The following is a 19,423-nucleotide window of genomic DNA, read 5'->3' on the forward strand; positions in this document are numbered from 1 at the left end:
GTGGTGGCATGTGTTGTTGGCACCTTTATCGGTGCCAGACGCACGATCATGGCTAACTTTAACCTAAAAAAACACAGAGGCTAGAGGGCTGCAATTTGGTATGTTTGATGATTGGATGGTGGATGATCAACATACCAATTTTCAGCCATCTAGTCTCTGTAGTTTGTAAGATCTGAGGGCGGACAGAAAAAGTGCGGACGGACAGAAAACTAAAAAGTAATTTTGTACTAAGATATCAATAATTCAGCGAGCTTATTCGCCTGTCTCGGTTTATAGTTCCCAGAGCCGTTGTTTACCCATTTGCCCCATAAATTGTTAAATATCGTTCATACAAGCAAGGCGCAACAGTTTCACTGCCTCAACGCCGCGTGACGCCAGGGCCCTCTGTGAAACTCGTTACAGTATTCATGTGTCACCTCTGCCACATCTACAAATCTTAGAGCAACTCTGGCGATTGCCCCTTCCATCCTTGACAAGAAAGACTATACTATCTTAAATGAGTTGATTCTGAGTGCACAGTATAATGTGATTTAATGCTTCCGAAGTAATGTTGAAAAGGGGATTAACTGCAAAAAAGCGAATATATTGAAAATTTGTAAATGAATGGAATTAATGTAACGAAAAACTGAATAAATATCATAGAAGAATCCAAAGTAGATCAGTTCAAAGGGATTATAAGACTTCCAGAATCCTTCACAAAGGGAAGCGTTGGTAAACTTGATAAATTTCATAGGTTAGGAAAACTAAGTATGAACGCAGATACTTAAGGAAAAACAAGTTTGTGTGTGTTTCAGGGGCGTCATCTGGTCTCTAAAAAGGGAGGGGACATTTTGAAAATTATATGGTTAACATTGGCAAGCGAAGCGAGCCCATCCAGAATTTTTTGGAAGAAATGAACTTGATTTAGTGTATTTTAATGCCATGTAAATATGAATGTATGGATGATATTAAGGGAGAAGGATGACTGATATATCAATATTAGTCAGTCACAAGTTTAAAGAGTCCACAATTTACAGACTGGCTAAAATACGGTACAAGTCTTCTGTGACATCCTCAATGTACAGTTCCACTTAACTCTGTAGATACTATGATCAGTATTTTATATTACAAACTTTTACAGTATAAGTAATAAGGATAAAAATAAACTTTTTATTTTATGTTGCTATATATTATAGGATTTATAGGACTCCATTGAGTCTAAAATAATAGTGTCCTGCAACAATAAAAGCCTTTTACTCCAATGTGAGTTTTAATATCTAATGTTAGGGTTAGCAGCAAAAGAGGAAGTGAATGAGTGAATGACAAGAATGAGAATGTACTACTTGTGACAGTACTATGGAAAAGCAAGAGAAATTATAGAAGGCGATAATACTGAATGAATTGATTGTTGAATGTATGAAACGAAAATTTTGCAAACAATAACAGTTGGTTGAGAAGAGAAGTAGTGGTGGAGGATAGAGATACATGGAGGCAATTCATTTGTGGGCATCCCTTCGAGGATTAAAGCATTTTTGCAATTGATTAAAAAACTGTTTACCTCTGAATACAGCCAAACAATATAGGTACATTAAAAATTGCCAAAAATATTTTCCCGCGTGTCTGTCACTTTGTTTGCAAATCTATTAGCTATGTCTTGAAGGTCAAGTGCAGCAAGCCGTTCTCGGTGAACATGGCAGATCATAAGATGGTTAAACCGTTTTTGGGTCTTGGTGGAACGCAGCCAAGTTTTCATGCGCCTAAGTGCGCTGAGTGACCGTTCAGCCTCACGTGAACTTGCCGGAGAGACCAAAAGAAGCCTCAGCAAGGTCAACCTGTGGGAACATTCTTCGAACTTCCGGCACCATATTTGCAAATGCCTTTCGGTAGTCCTCAGCAGATGCACCATTGAACTGATTATGGAAGAAATCAATTTCCTGCTTTAAGAAATCAGAAAGTTCTGGATATCTCTTGACTGACTCCTCTTTGAATGACCCAGTTAAGAGAATTTCACTTAAGTCGCGGTACATTGTGAGATCAGATGAAGTGAAATATTCATTTAAATACTCTGAGACACTTTCAATAACTTTGAAGAACTCTGCTCTGTAATACTCCTCTGCACAATTGGGAGTATATTCCTGAGAACCATCATCAAGCGACCCCCTCCTCCCCCACACACACATATATATACGAGTATATATATATATATATATATATATATATATATATATATATATATATATATATATATATATATATATATATATATATATATATATATATATATATATATATATATATATATATATATATATATATATATATATATATGACAGGACTTCTGAACTTACGTCTCTTAATAACGAACAACAATTCACGCTTTAAATTCTTCTGGTTTACAGACTGTTTATTTTTTACAGGTACTGCTCTAGGTCTCACTTTATACATATAGTACTAACAAGAAGCCTACCTTCTTCAATATGAACATAAGGTGAAACGCCTAACTTGACTACATTAAAAAAACACGAACTACTTCAAACTTTACAGCAAAATTCATTCAAGAATATAGTGACTAAAGAAAATATCGTTGCATCCAAAGATTTACTTGAGTTTTATACTTGAACAATCTAGTGATCTATGATCATGGTATAACTGAACACCTAAATTGTTTCAAGATTGAGTTTAATGTGGGAATTCGTGTGAATATGGTAAGAGTGGGGTACTTAATCTCCGTGCCTAGAAACAATGGCAAAAACTCCTTGGTGTGCAGTTTAAATGCGTGTTTAGGGTAAGAATTTAAGTGTGAAAATGGCTACAGTGAGGCATTCAATCCTTGTTTCTGGAAATAGTGACTCTAGCACCCTGGTGTGTAGTTAAGTGTGTTTAGATTAAGAATAAAAGGGCGAAAATGGTTAGAGTGAAGTACTAAATCCCTGTGTCTGGAAGCAATGGCAAAAACTCCTTGGTGTTTAGTGTACGTGTGTAGTTAAAGTGTGTGTTTAGAGTAAGACTAGAGGTATGAAAATGGTAAGAGTAGGTTGCTTAATCCCTGTACCTGGAAGCAATGGCAAAAAAACTTTGGTGTGTAGTGTGTGTTGTGTATGTGATTGGGGTTTCTGCAAAGCATGTCAAGTGCCCAGAATCCTCCAGTAGAGAATGATGTTTGAAACAAGGCAAGGAGCACAAAGCAGATTAAAAAAAAATATGTGTAATAACACTTCAGAAAACCACGTAGAGACTTCTGCAAGGTACAACATAATATGTAGAGGTGCTTCGAGAGAGAGATGTATCACGAAGATAAAGAGGAGTCAATAGCTGCAATCTTACTATTAATAGATTCGTTAGAAGGTAAATTGAAAACATGGAAGAATTTACAATAACCAGATGGTACTACAGAGAAATTGTACTTTAAAAAAGCACAATCATGAGCAAAGTAGATCGAGCAAAGGAGTCGTTTCAAAGGAACGTCCCTTCATGTACTACTACTACGACGATTACTGAAGTTTGATTTGATCAAGACTTTTTCTGCACACTCATGACTGCCTTAAGGAATGATGTGAAAAGCATAGCCAATTATAACAGGAAAAGGCCAGCATCCCTCACACAAATAACTACAGGATATTACAGTGTAGGACGGCGAACCTATACGGTAAATATTGCTTAGCATTTTAGTGTTCAGGAGGCCAGGATAGACTATGTTGGGTCCTAAGTCAAGTACAGTAGTTGAAGGAACAACTGGGATGTAGCCTGTAGCTTATATATTATACTGTATTTTATTTCCACAGGCACAGTTTATTGACTGGGTAAAATATAACTTAAAACCATTATCGCGTTTTGGATTTAAAAATAAACCATTATGATATTTTGGATTTAAAAATAAACCATTATCGTATTTTGGATTTAAAAATGTCATTTGTTCCGTCACGATATACAAACCGTCGGTCCTTTACATTACATACCTAATACAAAGGACCTCAGGTTTGCATAGTTAGGAAAAATACAATTTACTTTCAAAAATTGTGATATTAAAATAACGAAGCCAACCATACCTAACCTAACAACCTAACACAGGGTACCAGGTCTTTACCATAATGCATGGTATTAGGCCTGTAAAGGAGACTTCCTCACAAAGATATCGTTTATTGGGCTAATATAATTTTTTGACTGAAGAATATGGAAAAAGGTGTCTATAATGCACCACAGGTGAGATAATTTGGAAATTTACTGAGATAATGAGAAATTTACTGTTTTTATTTTTTTACGCTTTCATTCTTGAGGGGCTAGTACTAAACACAGCACCCTGCGGAACTTCCGTCATGCTTAGTACCAGCCCCTTGGAGATGAATGTAAAAACATAGACAAAAGATGGTAAATTTCTTATTATCTGGTAGATTTCTCAGGTTATCTCACCTATACTGCATTGTATGCACCCTTTCCTATATTGTCTAGCCAAAAAATTATAACAGTAAATGATATCTTGTGCGATCATCTCCTTTATATTAACCGTAGTTGTTCTGATACGAATACTCCTTACACCTCCATATATAGGAGATTCCTGTGCGCTGTGCATGACTCGGCTGACTGCAGACTCGTTCTACTGAAATCCACTAGCTGTTAACTCACCCACCCTGGTCAGACCTCCCCATGCTTAGCCCAACTGCTTTCCAGCTGAGCGTGTGATAAGACGTCTTTAGACTCTCCAGAGCCTTGTAGTCTCTCGATTAGCTTTGTGCAATTTTTACTTGGTTTGTGCTTTTGCCCCTCTCTTTCTACTGAACTTTTGTGTCTGTGTTTTACATGTGCTTCATATGTGTCCTTCTTGTTCCCCTCCTCCTTTGACTTTGTGTCAATGATCCAGATCAATCGTTACCTTGTCCTGTTAGGGAGCTGTGGTACTTTCCAAAGGCTCGACATTCCTAACTTGGATGTCGTCGATGTTTTCGCTAGCACTATCCCTCCCAAGGAAGAAGTGTCTAAGGATACATCTTTCTCCTGGCTTTGGAACCTTTTTGCCTTGCCCTGTGGTGGCTACTCAACAAGTTGTGTTTTCTTACCCGGCTCCTTCAAGAGGACTAGTAGCATCTCACCTAAGGTGTTGGTTCTGGAAATGAGAAGGTTTCCGAGAGTGACTGATCTCTCCTCCTCCTCCTTCCTCGTCCTCCTATTTCTCTTCCTTCAGGATGGGAATGGGACTCGAACCAACACTTGCTGGATCTGGCATCTGATGCGGTAAGACTACACATCGAGCACCGATTCTATTTTTCTTCTAAAATCATAGAAGCAATTCCTCTCCCTCCTCTAGCAAGGGGAGGAAGGAGAGACTGGCAATAAGGGAATCCCTATCTCGAGTGTTCCTTACAGCCTTCGACTATAAGATTCTTCCCAGCCTATTTTGTATGAGTTACATTTCCTCACTCATGCGAAAAGGTCCAGTACCTGATATTTGATCTTGCAGTTTCTACACTCCAATCAACATGTCCAGGAGGAGTAGCCCAGGTGTGCAGAACTCCAGTCATTTCAAAGAGACTCGCTCAGATTCCTCCCTCCAACCAGTGAGTCTTCCTAATGTAAAGGACTGATAGTTTGTATATCCTGTCAGAACAAATCACAGTTTTTAAAAGTAAATTGTATTTTTCCTAACTATACAAACCTGAGGTCCTTTACATTACATTTTATGCCCGCCTCATGCCACCCCTCAATCTGAACTTGGACCAAAAGGCAAACTGGAATGTTTACATCCGGGCAGGTGGGTATTCCCCGCCTACCTGACGGTAGTTACTGCCTAACCACCTTGTTCAAGAGTTTAACGGCCGTGTCCAGCTTCACCGTAAGTAATTGCTAATGTAAAGAACCTCAGGTTTGTATGGTTAGGAAAAATACAATTTACTCTCAAAAACTGTGATTTTACGTCAATGCCCGGACAAGAAAATCATATGGTAAATCAAGTTGTCTGTGCTAGTCAACCCCCATTTAGTTTATATCTCATGTAGGGGACTTGAATATTCCTGAGATGCCACTTGCAGTGAATGTGATAGGTGATTCCATTTTTAACACTAGGTCTTTGGCATGCAACAGCTCCAAGATGCCTCCCTTTCTGTACTCTTTGTTGCTTTTGCTATTTCACTGATAAACAGCAGAGGGCTCAGGACAGATCCTTGATGGATCCAATATTTATCTCTAAAATCTGGTGTTAAGGTACTTGACATCATCAGCTTTGTAATGCCCATCTAATAATGTAATGATTCACTGTCAAATGCTTACTCAGAGTCCATGAATATGTGATATAATCTCTTTTTTTGTGTGGTATTTGTCTTATAGTTGCCTCCTTATAAAATCCTTTTCCACTTTTTACCTCTGCCATAGAACAAAAATAATAATGATATGATAAATTTTAAACATTTTCTTATCCTCTCCTCCACATCCTCTTCAGTATATTTATAGCATGTGCAGGTAGTTTTATTCCTCTATAATTTCCACTTTGTAATAGCCCTCTTATCTTGTGCATATTTCTTTCTAGCTCTTTTAATTGTGACGATAATTGTTGATAGATGTCTGTTTAAACCATGATGAACTGACTGTTCAGCCATGTAGTTTTATCAGTTGCAGTAATGCCAGAACCTTTTATAGCAAACATACATTTATATTTCAGGAATTTGGTTGGAATAATGTCGCAAACAAGCAAGGCATATGACAGTGATCAGGAGTCCATTGACATGAATGACTTGCCAGATTTTGGCATAGGACATGAAGGAGAAACTACTACGGCCAAACAGGTGTGAACATTTTTGCTGAATAGTTTGTTGTTATTACCATAGTTTGTTAGTTTGTTTGCTCAAAGATTATTGATTATTAGACTTTTTCCTTAAATCTGTATTCCTTATCATTATAACTCTTGTCCCATAACAGTCCAGCTAATTAAAACAAGAATGGTGTGTTCTTATAAAGTACAAACTTACTGCTGGTACGTTATTATTTTATTGTGCTCATAAAGGAAAATGTCATAAAAAGTACAGTATATGCTTGAGTATACCCTCAAACATGGGAACTAATATGTGGGATTGTAGAAAGTCATGGCTACCATTGTTATAACTTGAGTATTCTGTATTAAGAGATTAAAATAAAGTGTCCAAAGATATATCACACAATTCAACCACATTGTTAACAACCCAAAAATACAATTTCTTAAGAAAAAATTTTTTTAGTACAAATCAGCCACTTAATGGTTACCTTACTGTGTGCCAGCTAAATCTTTATAAACATTGAAAAGAAGAGTAGGAGTTCCCATTTTGCTGTCTGCACATCAAATTCCAAGGTCTCCTTGTTGGTGCAAATTAATTCCAAAAGTTATCTGATCTTGCTACAAAAGAGAAGGGATTGGAAAGTGGTTTCAAAAATATGTTTCTTAGAGTTATTTGTTGGTATTGGAAAATCTGTTTTGTTTTTAAGAAATTGTATTCAGTTTATCGCACACCTGTCATTTATCGTAGCCTGAGTAACCATTTAGGTATTATCAAATGTGATGTTAGGACCTTAGGAGCAAGTAAACTTCTGGATGCAGTGCCAACAGTGGCCATGGCAGTGCAGAGCTCTTTTTTTTTTTTTTTTTTTTTTTTTTTTTTTTTTGTCAGCCTTATTGGATAGTGTCTCAGGCTTGAACACTTCTGAAAGGACTTGCAATGTCTTCTGAATTTTTCCTTGTTTCTGGGCTGACAACCACCATATTACACAGTGCCTTGGGTGCCCTGGCTACCTATTCAGTTTTTTGAAGCCATGATGACACCAGTTTGGTCTCCTGGTGCTATCAAGTGACCTGCCAATTCTCCAAAAACTGAGGTAGAAGGGAGCAATTCTTAAGGTGATTGCAGCACAGAAACCAAAAATTTTTCATTTTTGTCTGGTAGTGAAATGAGCCAGAGATGTTGTGAATCCCATTTTCGTCAGAAGAAAATGCAGGGAAAGTCCAGATCTTCCCTCTACTTCTACTACACATCAGGGAAGTCCAGTGGTGTAGAGGGAAATATTAACAACAAGCCTCCAGTGTAAGTGTAGGAGCTACATTGTAGGATAGTAAGGAGATAGATATCTTGATCCCAGGCATCCCCTTGCTAGCCCCAAGAGTTCTTGGATCTTGGAGTTACCATGCCATATAAAGAAGCAGTCCAGTTTATAATGGTACCTGTAGACCTGCCAGATGCAGAAATCTGAAGCCCAATAACATCTTGACATAGAGGCAGTGCTCCAGAACATCAGTTCATCATGATTGACAGGCCTTTTTAGCCGAACTTGAATGGCTTTGGAATGACAGAAACAGAGGGTCCCCTAAAACACCCACAGTAGGCCATGTTATTTGGGATGAATCGTACCTATTGTTAAGAGAAAACTATATCTTTGCACTGGCAGGTGTGATTGGCATCCAGAATAAAGAGGATTGCTTGGGTGACCCTAATGGCTATCTAGTTCACCTGTTTTCCACTAAGTGTGTTTTGATGTTTCAGTTCTCTTCAGAATGTTTCTTGTTGTCATCCTATGCAGGTCATCTGTGCATCAGCCAGTTTGGCTGTTAATTTTTCACAATAATGTGACTTTTGCTTTGTCTTTTCAGTAAGTCTTCAATGGGCAGGAGGAACCAAAACGTAAAATTTTGCAGAAATGAGTTCTGTGTTAACAGGATGCAATAGATAGGAACACAGAGTGTGTGCTGGTTGAAGGGATTAAGAGTGTAATATCAGAAATAGGTGTGAAAATTGTAGGGAGTGGTCAGTTGAAGTTTTAAGAAAATTCCATAAATAGAGGAAGAGGAGAGAGTCAGATAAACTGAGGAAGCACTTCCTTAGATCAGGGCATAGGCCCAGTAATTTTTCATCACCAATTCATACTTTTTCCTGTACTCTTGTCTCTCTCCCTCCTCTACCTACACCTGAGACTACAACCTCAGTCCACCTTCTGCTCCCCCTGTGATTCAGGAAGAGCATATTCTCAAATTAGAATAGGAGCGTTGTCTTATTTTAGAATCTGATAAAGGTTTGACTGACTATTTTGGGCAATCAGTCTGTGACCCCCCATAGCGTGTGCTCTTGTTTTGCTGTCCCCTTAAGCACCTTCTGGCACCTTTCTTCCCAAGTGCTCATGGATTTTGATTGAGGAGTTAATTCTTATTACTCCAGCTCCTTCTTCTGGTCTGGCAGACAAGCATATTGATGTTGACTTCTATATTTTGGTGGGTGGTTGATGGTTGTACTTCCCTTTATCCTCATTTGGTTGAGGAGGTAGATCAGTCTGTGACCATCCACAGCATGGGCAATGGATGCTTTGCTGCAAGACTGGTTGAGTCTGATTTTACTTTTCCACCTTTTGTAATTGTACGAAAAGTTCTCAACAAACTCAGAGAATCCAGACACTCCAGGATAATTGTAGGAGCCCCATGGTGGCCACAAAGGGAACGCTGTCTCTGTCAATGGGTCTTCCTTGATCTCTTCCATTCAGGAGATATCTACTCAGACACCTTGAGGTTTCCTCAAAACCTCCACATTCTTCTGTTAATGGCATTGAAACTATAGACTCTCTCTCTTGCAAGAAAGAGGTTTTTCTGAGGCATGTTTAAATTAGTCTGTTCTTAAGTTTAGAATAGACTTGGCATCTGATTTGTATCAGTGTTTTGTCTGTTGCTTCTGGTGTTGCTCTAGAGGGATTTTCTGCACCTTTACCTCTGTAGATAGCATTATAAACTTTTTTGTTTGTTGCAACATGCGAACAGCTTTGATTCCTTCCACCAAAGGATATAGGTTGATGCTTGCCTCTGTGCTATGTCAGATTCAGTTAGATGTCACTAACAATCCAGATGTTAAGGATATTTTGAGATGGAACCACTTAGATCCAAATCAACCTCTATCCTGGGATTTAGATGTGGTTTTAAAGTTTTTATTAGTAGAATCGTTTGAGCCCTTAGAAATGGTTTCTTTGCAGCATTTAATGGTGATAAAACTTTTTTCTATCTCAAGCAAATGCTAAAAGGTTGAGTGAGTTTAAAAGTATTTTCATGGAATGTAGGCTCTTGCAATGGAGATGCTGTTCTTATTTTTTTGCCCTTTTTCCAGAGCAGAGAACCACTTTTAAGGCAGAACTGAGAATTGTCAGAATCCTGAACTTGACCTCCTTGGGGGTTAATGAGGAAGGGGTCAATTTGTGCCTAGCAAGAGTGCTTGATTTACCTGGACAGATTAAAACCTATCAGAGGCAAAATTAATTGTTTATTTTGTGGAGTCAGGAGGCCTAACACTCCAATGTCTAAAAATGCAATGCCTCTTTTCTTTTGCTATTTGGTTAAATTAGTACATGAAAAGCTTAATCCTGACTTTTGTACCTTGACTAAGGTAAATATTCATAATGTAAGAGAAATTTATACTTCATTTAATTTTTCTAAAACTGTGTCTGGAAGATGTAATTAACATGGCACAATGATGTGATTCCATTTTTACTGTGATCTGCCTGAAAGATGTGGAAATTTCATTTAAAAATTGTAAAGCCCTTAGTTTGCTAGTCTTAACAGGTATTCTGTTTTTAGAACTGAACAAAAGAGCAACCTCAGTCTCTTTTTTTTAGTTTTAAAACCCAGTTTGAGTTTTGTGGAGCATGAAGATACATTATTTGTAGAGCATATCTTTTAGCTTTGAGTGTCATTTGTTGGGCCTCTGCTTCTGCAGTGGTAGGTGTCTCCTCAAGGCTGCTGTTAGCTGTCATATACCAGAGAGCCTTATCACCTGAAAGATCAACTTCTGACAGCAGTACTATCCAGGAAGGCTCCCAGATCTGGTAAGAATGCTTTGGGTTTCATGTAAGAAACCTTCAGTTTGCTTAGCAGAGTGGATTCTTGTCCAGCTTCACTAACCCATCATCCCTCTCTGTGTGGGAATTAGCTCTCTCACAGTAAGTAAGGAGATGTCATGGTTCTCTGAAAATGTCCTTACATAAGCACCCTCCTGTACAGGAAGGTACTCAGTCCCTTGGGTCCTACTGCTCTGGTCAACCAGTTTCACCAAACTGGTAGGAAGTTACATGGGTCTTGACATCCCCTGCTTGTGAGGTAACTGGGACTGACTGTGACATTTCCATGGGGGTTCTCAGCTCCAATCCATTGTGGGGACTAACCTCCTGCCAAAGGGGTCAATTTCTCATATAAAAGGCAAAAGTTTGTATTTCTATAGGATCTAATAAAAATTTAAAAGTGATTTGTATTTTTCCTAGATATACAAACCAGAGCTTTTCATGTATTGAAAACCCACATCTACCCCTTCTAATCCGTGCAGCTGAAGGAAAAGTAAGTTGTGATGGATACTCCTCCACTTAACCCCCTTCTCCACGAGTTAACTCCCTTGTTACCAAGTTCCAAATACTGATTTCCAGCTTGAGCTGAAAGAAACCCTATATACAAGGTTCTGGTTTATGTACCTAGGAAAAATACAAATTACTTTTTGAATGGATTTTATTTTGATTTTATTATGATGACAACATAATTTGCCTATTCATAGCCAATGTATTAATATTGCAAAAAAATTCCAGACGTCTGTTAGTATTGGGGACCTGCTAGATGCTGAGAATGCAGAAATACGAACCAGTGAAAGACTGGAAGAAATTGCAAAAGAAATGAAGTTATTCACACTTGATGAAACAGGTAAGCACTCTACTTATTTGTAGATTGTGGGGAACCTTAATCTCTTGAAATTTGTTCATCATCTTGCAAATAGTTAACCCATAACCCCCAGGTATCTGATCATTTGCATAGATGCTAGTCCCTTATGTAAAAATGCCACATTGTAAAGTGTATTTTCATACGTAGTACACATAGAGAAAACAGATTCTCTGTGGAGACTCAGGTACATAATAGTAAGACTTGATATTCCCTTATAGAAGGTGGTGGCTGCTGCTTCAATAATTGCTTTAGGGATTGATAACCCTGCCCACACCAGTTGGAGAGCTTCTAAGAAAATTGTATTGACATATTTTTAAAAATAAAACATACAAAAATTTAACTAAGATCTTACTAAACAAATATATTTGCAATAACAAGCATATATACAAAATTAACGTATTTAAATACAGTTTGAGAATGTAACAGTAAATGAAAGACATCTGTTCTTGAAATTGCAACATAGAAACAGTACGTAGGGAACTGCTCAAAAGATAAAATAATCTAGGTCATAATTTATACTTTGATTTCATCATATTCTGCTGAGGTAATCTGTACCAACATTAAACTTTCCCAGAATGCCCTCCACTCAAAACTTGTAGCCTTGGAGTGCTATGGCCCACCTCATGATTTGTGGACTTTGTCTTGCATGGTTGAATGCAAAAAAGTGGCTTTTGGTTTATCTGAACAGTGTCATGAACTCCACCCCATACAAGTACAGATGGAATCTCTAACTGTAAATATTAATGTGCGTTCCTTTTAAATTGTGCAATAGTTATACTTGTTTTTTTAAGTTTCCAACTTGCATAAGCAACTGAAAATATGACATCTGTCAACTTCTTGCAGGGTTATGTCTCCCAGTCCCTCATTCAGAGCATCTGTTCTTATGATGCAAGTCATTTTAAATTCTAGTACTTGTGTCTGTGTATTTCCTAAAGCTTGTTTCAGCTCATCAGTGCTTTTTGTTTAGGTTCCTCTCCACTTTTTTTCAGTTTCCCTTCTTCACTATCTTAGTCAAAGGTGTTGCAAGATTTATTTAGTTGTCCAAATATTTTAATCAAAGCCACACCCATAAAGCACAGGCTTCAATAATGCAGCCTTGTGCGAAATAATTGTAGTAGTAACAAGGAACTTGTCCTCAAACAGGTATATCAGAAAAGGTAAAAACTGCTTCAATCAAAACTCAATGGCTCTCATTGTGGGGTTAATCCAACCACACTTCCCATATGGACTGTTATTGCTGGATAGATAAAGTTTATAGTTTTGCACCAGGTACCTAGCAGTGTTAGTTAAATAATCTTCATGGTAGACTTGATTTTAAAAATCCACATGTGAAGACTTCAGCTCAGAAAAGTGGTTGTGTGCCAGGCATCCCTGTCTGGGATAGAACAGCAGACAGCAGCATTAGAATTGATTTTCTTGCCCATGGTTGAAGCAGTATGGACAGTGACTCTTTGGCCAATATGAGGCCACTAGGTAGGTGGTTCCATTGAAAGTTAGCAGTTTGTTCTAAACATTTGAAATCAGGAACATTAGAGGGAAAAGGTAAAATGTCTTCCGTTTGTTCTAGTCTTGTAGAAATGAATCTCATGCTATTGCCTGACTGTCCAGGTTGGAAGACACACCGGAATTTGCTAGTATTTGAAAGGTGGGTTTGTCTAACTTCCATTTGGTTGAGGCTAAAGCCCATCTTGACAGGGAGTCTGTTATTACAGTGAGTGACCCTGTTAGGTGGATTGCTGACAAGTGCCACATCCTTGCCTGAGCCATCTTTAGGATGGACAGCATGACTGCACTTAAAGAGGCTGATTGGGAACCCAACCTCTTGATGCAAGTCATCGCTGTTATATTGCTTAGGACCAACAAAATGTGGGTCCTCTTTGGAGGCTTCACTTTTCTGAGAGATAGGAAGACAGCCATCAGTTCCGGGAAAACTGGTGAGACACCTCCTTTAAACAGGTGACCATCTTCCTGCTACCTGATGATCCTCCCAATGGCTTGCTCATCCTGTCAAAGAGGCATCTGTGTGTATTACAGCCCACAAGGAAAGTGGAGTCAGTTTGACATTTTTTGCAGAGTTCCCTTCCAGGTTCACAGACAGAATATCTTCCCTACTACTTATCACAGGAAAAACCTGGTTTGGGTAAGGAACCTTTGAGTCTGGTTAGGAAGACAACCGACTTTGACTTACATCCCAAGAAAGTCCTAACCACACAAACTACCTATTGGGTGTGAGGTGGGATGTGTTTCAGTGTATCAGAAGACTTTTGATTGGAGTCTGTTGACAATCACTCAGACTTCTTTGGTATCTCCCTTGATCAGCCAGTCGTCTAGGAAAGCTACCGGTTGAATGCCTTCTTTCATATAAGTAACTTAGCAAGTAATTACATAGCTATAGTTCTAACTCACACGGCAGCCTTTATTTAAAAAATCGTGGCAGTGCTTCGGTAGTTTAGTGTAGTTAACAAGCCCCGCCCACCACGCGAGTACTGGAAATGACTTAGCAGAAAACCTCATTCTGTTCCTGCCGGCTCTCGAGTAACATCAGGGGTTTGCTGCAGCTTTTGTTTACTGATTTTTGGTTGTATGGCTGGATTTCGGTGAAGTATTGTCGCTTATTTGAGTGACCTTCAAGCTTTATAGCTTTTAAGATGATATTTTCTATTTCTTTGGTCTGATTTAAGTTCATGTATTTTTGCTATTGTAGTGAAAGTTGCAAACCAGATTAATCAATCTTCATATGATTCTCTTATAATTTGCAGTAGGGGGCAGAGATATAGTAGGGAAAAAACATGTGCTAAATGTTATGGTTAACAAGATTAGAAAGCACTTAAATCTCAACTAATCAAGTTAGAGAGGGATAGAAAGGAAAGCGGCCTCTAGAGCCGAGAAACAAGCTACCTTAGCCTATAATTCTACCCTTGCCTGGGTTAGAAGATAGCTCTGCTATTCCTTCTTCCCCACTTCCTGCGCCTGGCTCCCTTGCTTCCAACTCTTGCCATTGCTAGTCTTGAATCTAGATTTCACAAGAATTAACCTAGTAGTGATACAGTGAAGTGGAGGAGGTGGCTACTCGTCCCATTGATTCTCCTAGACGAAAGTCCCTGTCAGACTCCCCTAAACCTGGGAGGAGGCATACTGGAAGTACAAGGGAGGTCTGTGGGGTTTGCCCACAGGTAGTTGCCCCCTCAGTCGAACCTGTTGCTTGTTCCCAGGTATCAGCAGACAGCCACTGGAAAGGTATCTTGACAGGAGAGTGTTCTGCAAGTGGAAGAGGTGGCTCCTCGTCCCGCCGATTCTCCTAGACAAAGGTCCCTGTCATACTTCCCTAAACCTGGGAGGAGTCATACCGGAGGTCCAAGGGAGGTCGGTGGGGTTTGCCCATGGGTAGCCGCCCCCTCAGTCGAGCCTGTTGATCAGTCCCAAGCTTCGACAGACAGCTGTTGGAAAGGCGTCTCTGTGGCTTCCAAGAATTTCAGGATGGGGTTTGCAACACTCAGTGGTTTTGTTGAACAACACCACAGTGGTGGCATACGTCGACAAACGAGGGGATCGTTTTTTTCTCCTGTTTCATTTGTTGACATTGCTGATACTCGAGTGTCCTATAGCGCACTCGACAGTTCTGTTGGCCAGATACATTCCTAGAGGGGATGTATTGGCAGGTGAGCTTGACCTCGGGTTCGAGTGACTGGGACAGAGTGTGATCTCCACTCTTTTCTTCATGAAGAGACTGCTCGACTAAAGGATCCCTATTGTCTTTCTGATTGCCTCCTGGCACAACAAAAGTCTGTAGTTTTCCCCTCTCCTTCGTACCTGACGCAAGGGTTGCTACTATGAGGCATAGCCTACTGTCTTTATGGGAAACACCTCATCTTCCATCCGTATTTATCTGTTTTGCTAGGGGTTCTCAGGCATTGCTCACCCTGAGATGTAGACGGATACTGTAAGACCTCGCCTTTCTCCTGACCTGATAGTTCTGCTTCCCAGGCATCGAGAAGAGTTCTCCTTGATTGAACCTCCTGTGTTTTCAGGACTAAGAGACTTTCCAGCTTCCCTTGCAAGCATAGGCTTTCTTGCTGAGCGGCAGCAGATATAGGCCCTCTGAAGCTTTGTTCGAGGGACTGGATCCATCTTTGCTGGTTGATTTTGTTGATGGAACTACCTCTTGGGTCAGAGTCGCTCTTCAGCAGGTTGCAGACTTCCTCGTCTTCTCCACTGAGGGGGGGGTCTCTCTGATTCAGTCGTGAAGAACATAGGCCCTTGCTACCTAGTTTTCCATTTAAAAATAGCCTTTTTCTCCTCAGTCGAGATTTAGCTACTGATGCGAAGCTTCTTTCGGTCTTGCTGTCCCAGGAAACTGAGGTCCCTGGGCAGCATGTGACTCTCGTGTAGGGTTCCTGTCTCGTGCTCTGCACACGCCCTTGCAAGAGTCGTTGAACAGAGATCTGCCCTGTTAGGACCATCTTTCATCTTGCTCCGGCCTTGGCGTAAAAATGGACGAACAGGGGAAGGGGTTCAATACCTCGACTCCTTCTGGGATGTCGTAGCGGACTCCGAATCCATTGGCATCTTTTGCCAGGTTCGAGTTCTTCTTGATCCTCTCCTCCTTGGACTTTGTATGGATGATCCAGATCAATCATTAATTTGTTCTGTTAGGGAGCTAAGGTACTTTCTGAAAAGGCTTGACATTCCTAACTTGGATGTCGTCAACAATTTTGCTAGTACTATATCTCCCAAGAAAGAAGTGTCTAAAAACACATCTTTCTCTTGGCTTCATAAGCAATCGAAGGATGTACTCTGCAGCTGGCAACGACGATACCTGTACAATCCACCCGAGAGCTCACAAAGTCATTGGCTTAGTCCATCCGTCACATTCCGGAAGTTTCTGTCGGTTTGGAAGCAAGATGTGGTCTCATAGACCACACTCTTGTCTTCTACCTCCGGTCTTGCCCACAGGCCCTTGGAATCTTTTTTCCTTGGACCTGTGATGGCTGCTCAGCTAGTTGTGTTTTCTTACCAGGCTCCTTCAAGAGGACAGGTAGCATCTTGCCTAAGGTGTTGGTTCTGGAAGTGAGAAGGATTCCGAGAGTGACTGATCTCTCCCCCTCCTCCTTCCTCGTCCTCCTACTTCTCTTCCTTCAGGATGGGAATGGGACTCAAACCAACACTTGCTGGATCTGGCGTCTGATGCGGTAAGACTACACATCAATCACCCATTCTATTTTTCTTTCTAGAATCATAGAAGCAATCCCGCTCCTTCCTCTAGCAAGGGGGGGAAGGAGACTTGGGCAACAAGGAAACCCTGTTTCCAATCTTTTCCTTACTGCCTCCAACTCTTTAGATTCTTCCCAGCCTTTTTCGTATGAGCTATGATTCCTCACTCATTCGAAAAGGTCTAGATGTCTGACATTTGATCTTGCAGTTCTTACACTCTGATCAATATGTCAGAGGCATGGTACTCCTCCTCGCTCTTTCGACCAGGGGGAGCAGCCCAGGTGTGCAGAACTCCAGTCAGTTCAGGAGACTCACTCAGATTCCTCCCTCCAATCATTCTAATGTAAAGGACCGATGGTTTGTATATTGTGTAGGAACAAATCACAATTTTTGAAAGTAAATTGTATTTTTCCTAATTATACAAACCTGAGGTCCTTTACATTACATTTTTATGACCACCTCATGCTACCCCTCAATCTGAAACCTGGGTTGAAAGGCAAACTGGAATGTTTACACCCGGGTAGGCGGGTATTCCTGCCTACCTGACGGTAGTTGCTGCCTAATCACCTTGTTCAAGAGTCTAACGGCCATTTCTAGCTTCGCCGTGAGTAATTCCTAATGTAAAGGACCTCAGGTTTGTATAGTTAGGAAAAATATGATTTACTGTCCAAAGTATAAGTGAGTTAGGCTCTTCCCTGCCAAGAAGCCCAGCCACAGCTGCAGTGTAAAATGCAAGAAGACATCATTCTTTTGAACTAGGGATGAAGTGTCTAGGATTCATGAAGACCACAAATATGAGTAAGTTATCAGGAAGGCTTTGTATAAAAATAATTTTGTTTAAAAAAACTATTTCACTTCATCCATTCTAGACAGTATGAGTTCATCCGGAAGATTTCATAATGGCAATTATTTTGCCTTTTTATTTACAGTATTTGTATAAAAAAAATGTTTGTAAGACATTAAAAATAAGAATAGTCCGTAAATGATGTTTTTTCTATTTACAGAATGTGCAAATATGTCTTGTGTGGTTTTTGAAGAAAAACATACAGTTTTGCAGCCACCAGCAATACCTTTTTTCACTGCAAGTCCTCTTCAGCTATATTCCCAAGGTAATGACTTATATAAAAGTAGCTGACTTTGCCATCAACTTAGCATTACTTGCTGTGACTTGGGAGTGCTGTGTTACTGTTATTGTGGGAATGTCCACCACAGTCAAGAGCACAGAATGCTTTGTGTTAATATTATTCAAGGACACTGTACAGTATTGTTATTTTTGGTGCTCTTATTGCTAACCAACCTGATATTTAGCAGAGGCCGTAGTGGTTCACCAAGACTCAGTCAGAGCAGCCTCCTTTGGATTCCCCTTCAGTTGACCCTCACCAGACAATAAATATATATCAACATAACCCCCTGACCAAGCAAACTTTTAAGGTTGGCTAGTTTTCGAAAAAGAATGTAACCCACATGCAAAAACACTAGCCAATTTATCTAGTCATTGTAAACGTTATATTTCTAATTTTTTTTTACTCTGTGTTTCAAAATTACAACTACTGTTATCATGAACTTGAATGCATGTGAGTAAATTATGAAAACACAGATTATATCATAAAAGATATATTGATGAAATAAAGAACTAAAGTAGCAGCATTCCCTGAGTAATTACTTATGAACATGATTATACAAAAATATACAGCTTTTTCTCATGTTCTTTTACACTGTCAGTTTCCCAAGATCATTTCTCTCTCTCTCTCTCTCTCTCTCTCTCTCTCTCTCTCTCTCTCTCTCTCTCTTTTTCTCTCTCTCTCTCTCTCTCTCTCTACATTTTTATTGACATTTATTTAAGGCTGTATAGTACTGTACTTAACACTGTAATATAACATTACACACACACATACATTTCAGTATAAGCGTGCTTGTACATATGTACAAATGTACATCATGTAAAGGTAAACAATGCACTATCTGCATCTCTCTCTCTCTCTCTCTCTCTCTGTCAAAAACTTAATTTTTGGAAATTTCTCTCTCTCCTTGTTTATAAACAAGATTTGAGAGAGACATTTATGTCAATAAATATTGAATGAATATCAAGAAAAAGACTGCACCAGAGAGAGATGGGGAACACATTGTGAAGTTTGCTCTAACGTGATTCATACTTGTACTTAACAAGTACACACGCACAGACTGAAAAAGATATGAACGTAACACTACATATCTGTATCAAGTACAGTACATGTCCATAAAAACGTTGTTCCAGAGAGAGAGAGAGAGAGAGCGAGAGACATTGTTTTGTAACACGACGCTCATGTATGTATGCACACCTGTGCATACACAGACTGAAAAATATATGTAAGTGCTGTAATATTATATTACTTTACCGCAGACAGACGGACAGAGGGGGAGGGGTAATAATAAGTGTGCAGTTTTGCATCATTTTTTGTTAAAACAGACAGATTTTTATGGGCTTTTGTTGTTTATCTGCATTTGTACTTATATCCGGAAGCAGTTGATTTTGAAGATATATCTCTGAAATTGAATGATGAATATTTTTAT

General features: G+C 39.5%; 1 protein-coding gene across 3 annotated transcripts in view; it reads left to right on the forward strand.

Moving 5' to 3' along the window:
• Positions 1-2,762: 2,762 nt before the first annotated feature.
• Positions 2,763-19,423, forward strand: part of LOC136854607 (uncharacterized) — a 45,535-nt gene continuing 28,874 nt past the window's right edge. The window contains exons 1-4 of one of the 3 annotated variants that reach the window (XM_067131118.1): positions 2,763-3,625; positions 6,626-6,749; positions 11,533-11,644; positions 17,878-17,982. In XM_067131118.1, the coding sequence (XP_066987219.1) occupies positions 6,642-6,749; positions 11,533-11,644; positions 17,878-17,982 (325 nt within the window). In that variant the 5' untranslated portion in view covers positions 2,763-3,625; positions 6,626-6,641. The remainder of the gene's footprint in view (positions 3,626-6,625; positions 6,750-11,532; positions 11,645-17,877; positions 17,983-19,423) is intronic. The other 2 variants (XM_067131119.1, XR_010857746.1) reach the window with 2 other exon arrangements.

This window comes from Macrobrachium rosenbergii, chromosome 29 (assembly GCF_040412425.1).
Source record: "Macrobrachium rosenbergii isolate ZJJX-2024 chromosome 29, ASM4041242v1, whole genome shotgun sequence".
NCBI classification, from domain to species: domain Eukaryota; kingdom Metazoa; phylum Arthropoda; class Malacostraca; order Decapoda; family Palaemonidae; genus Macrobrachium; species Macrobrachium rosenbergii.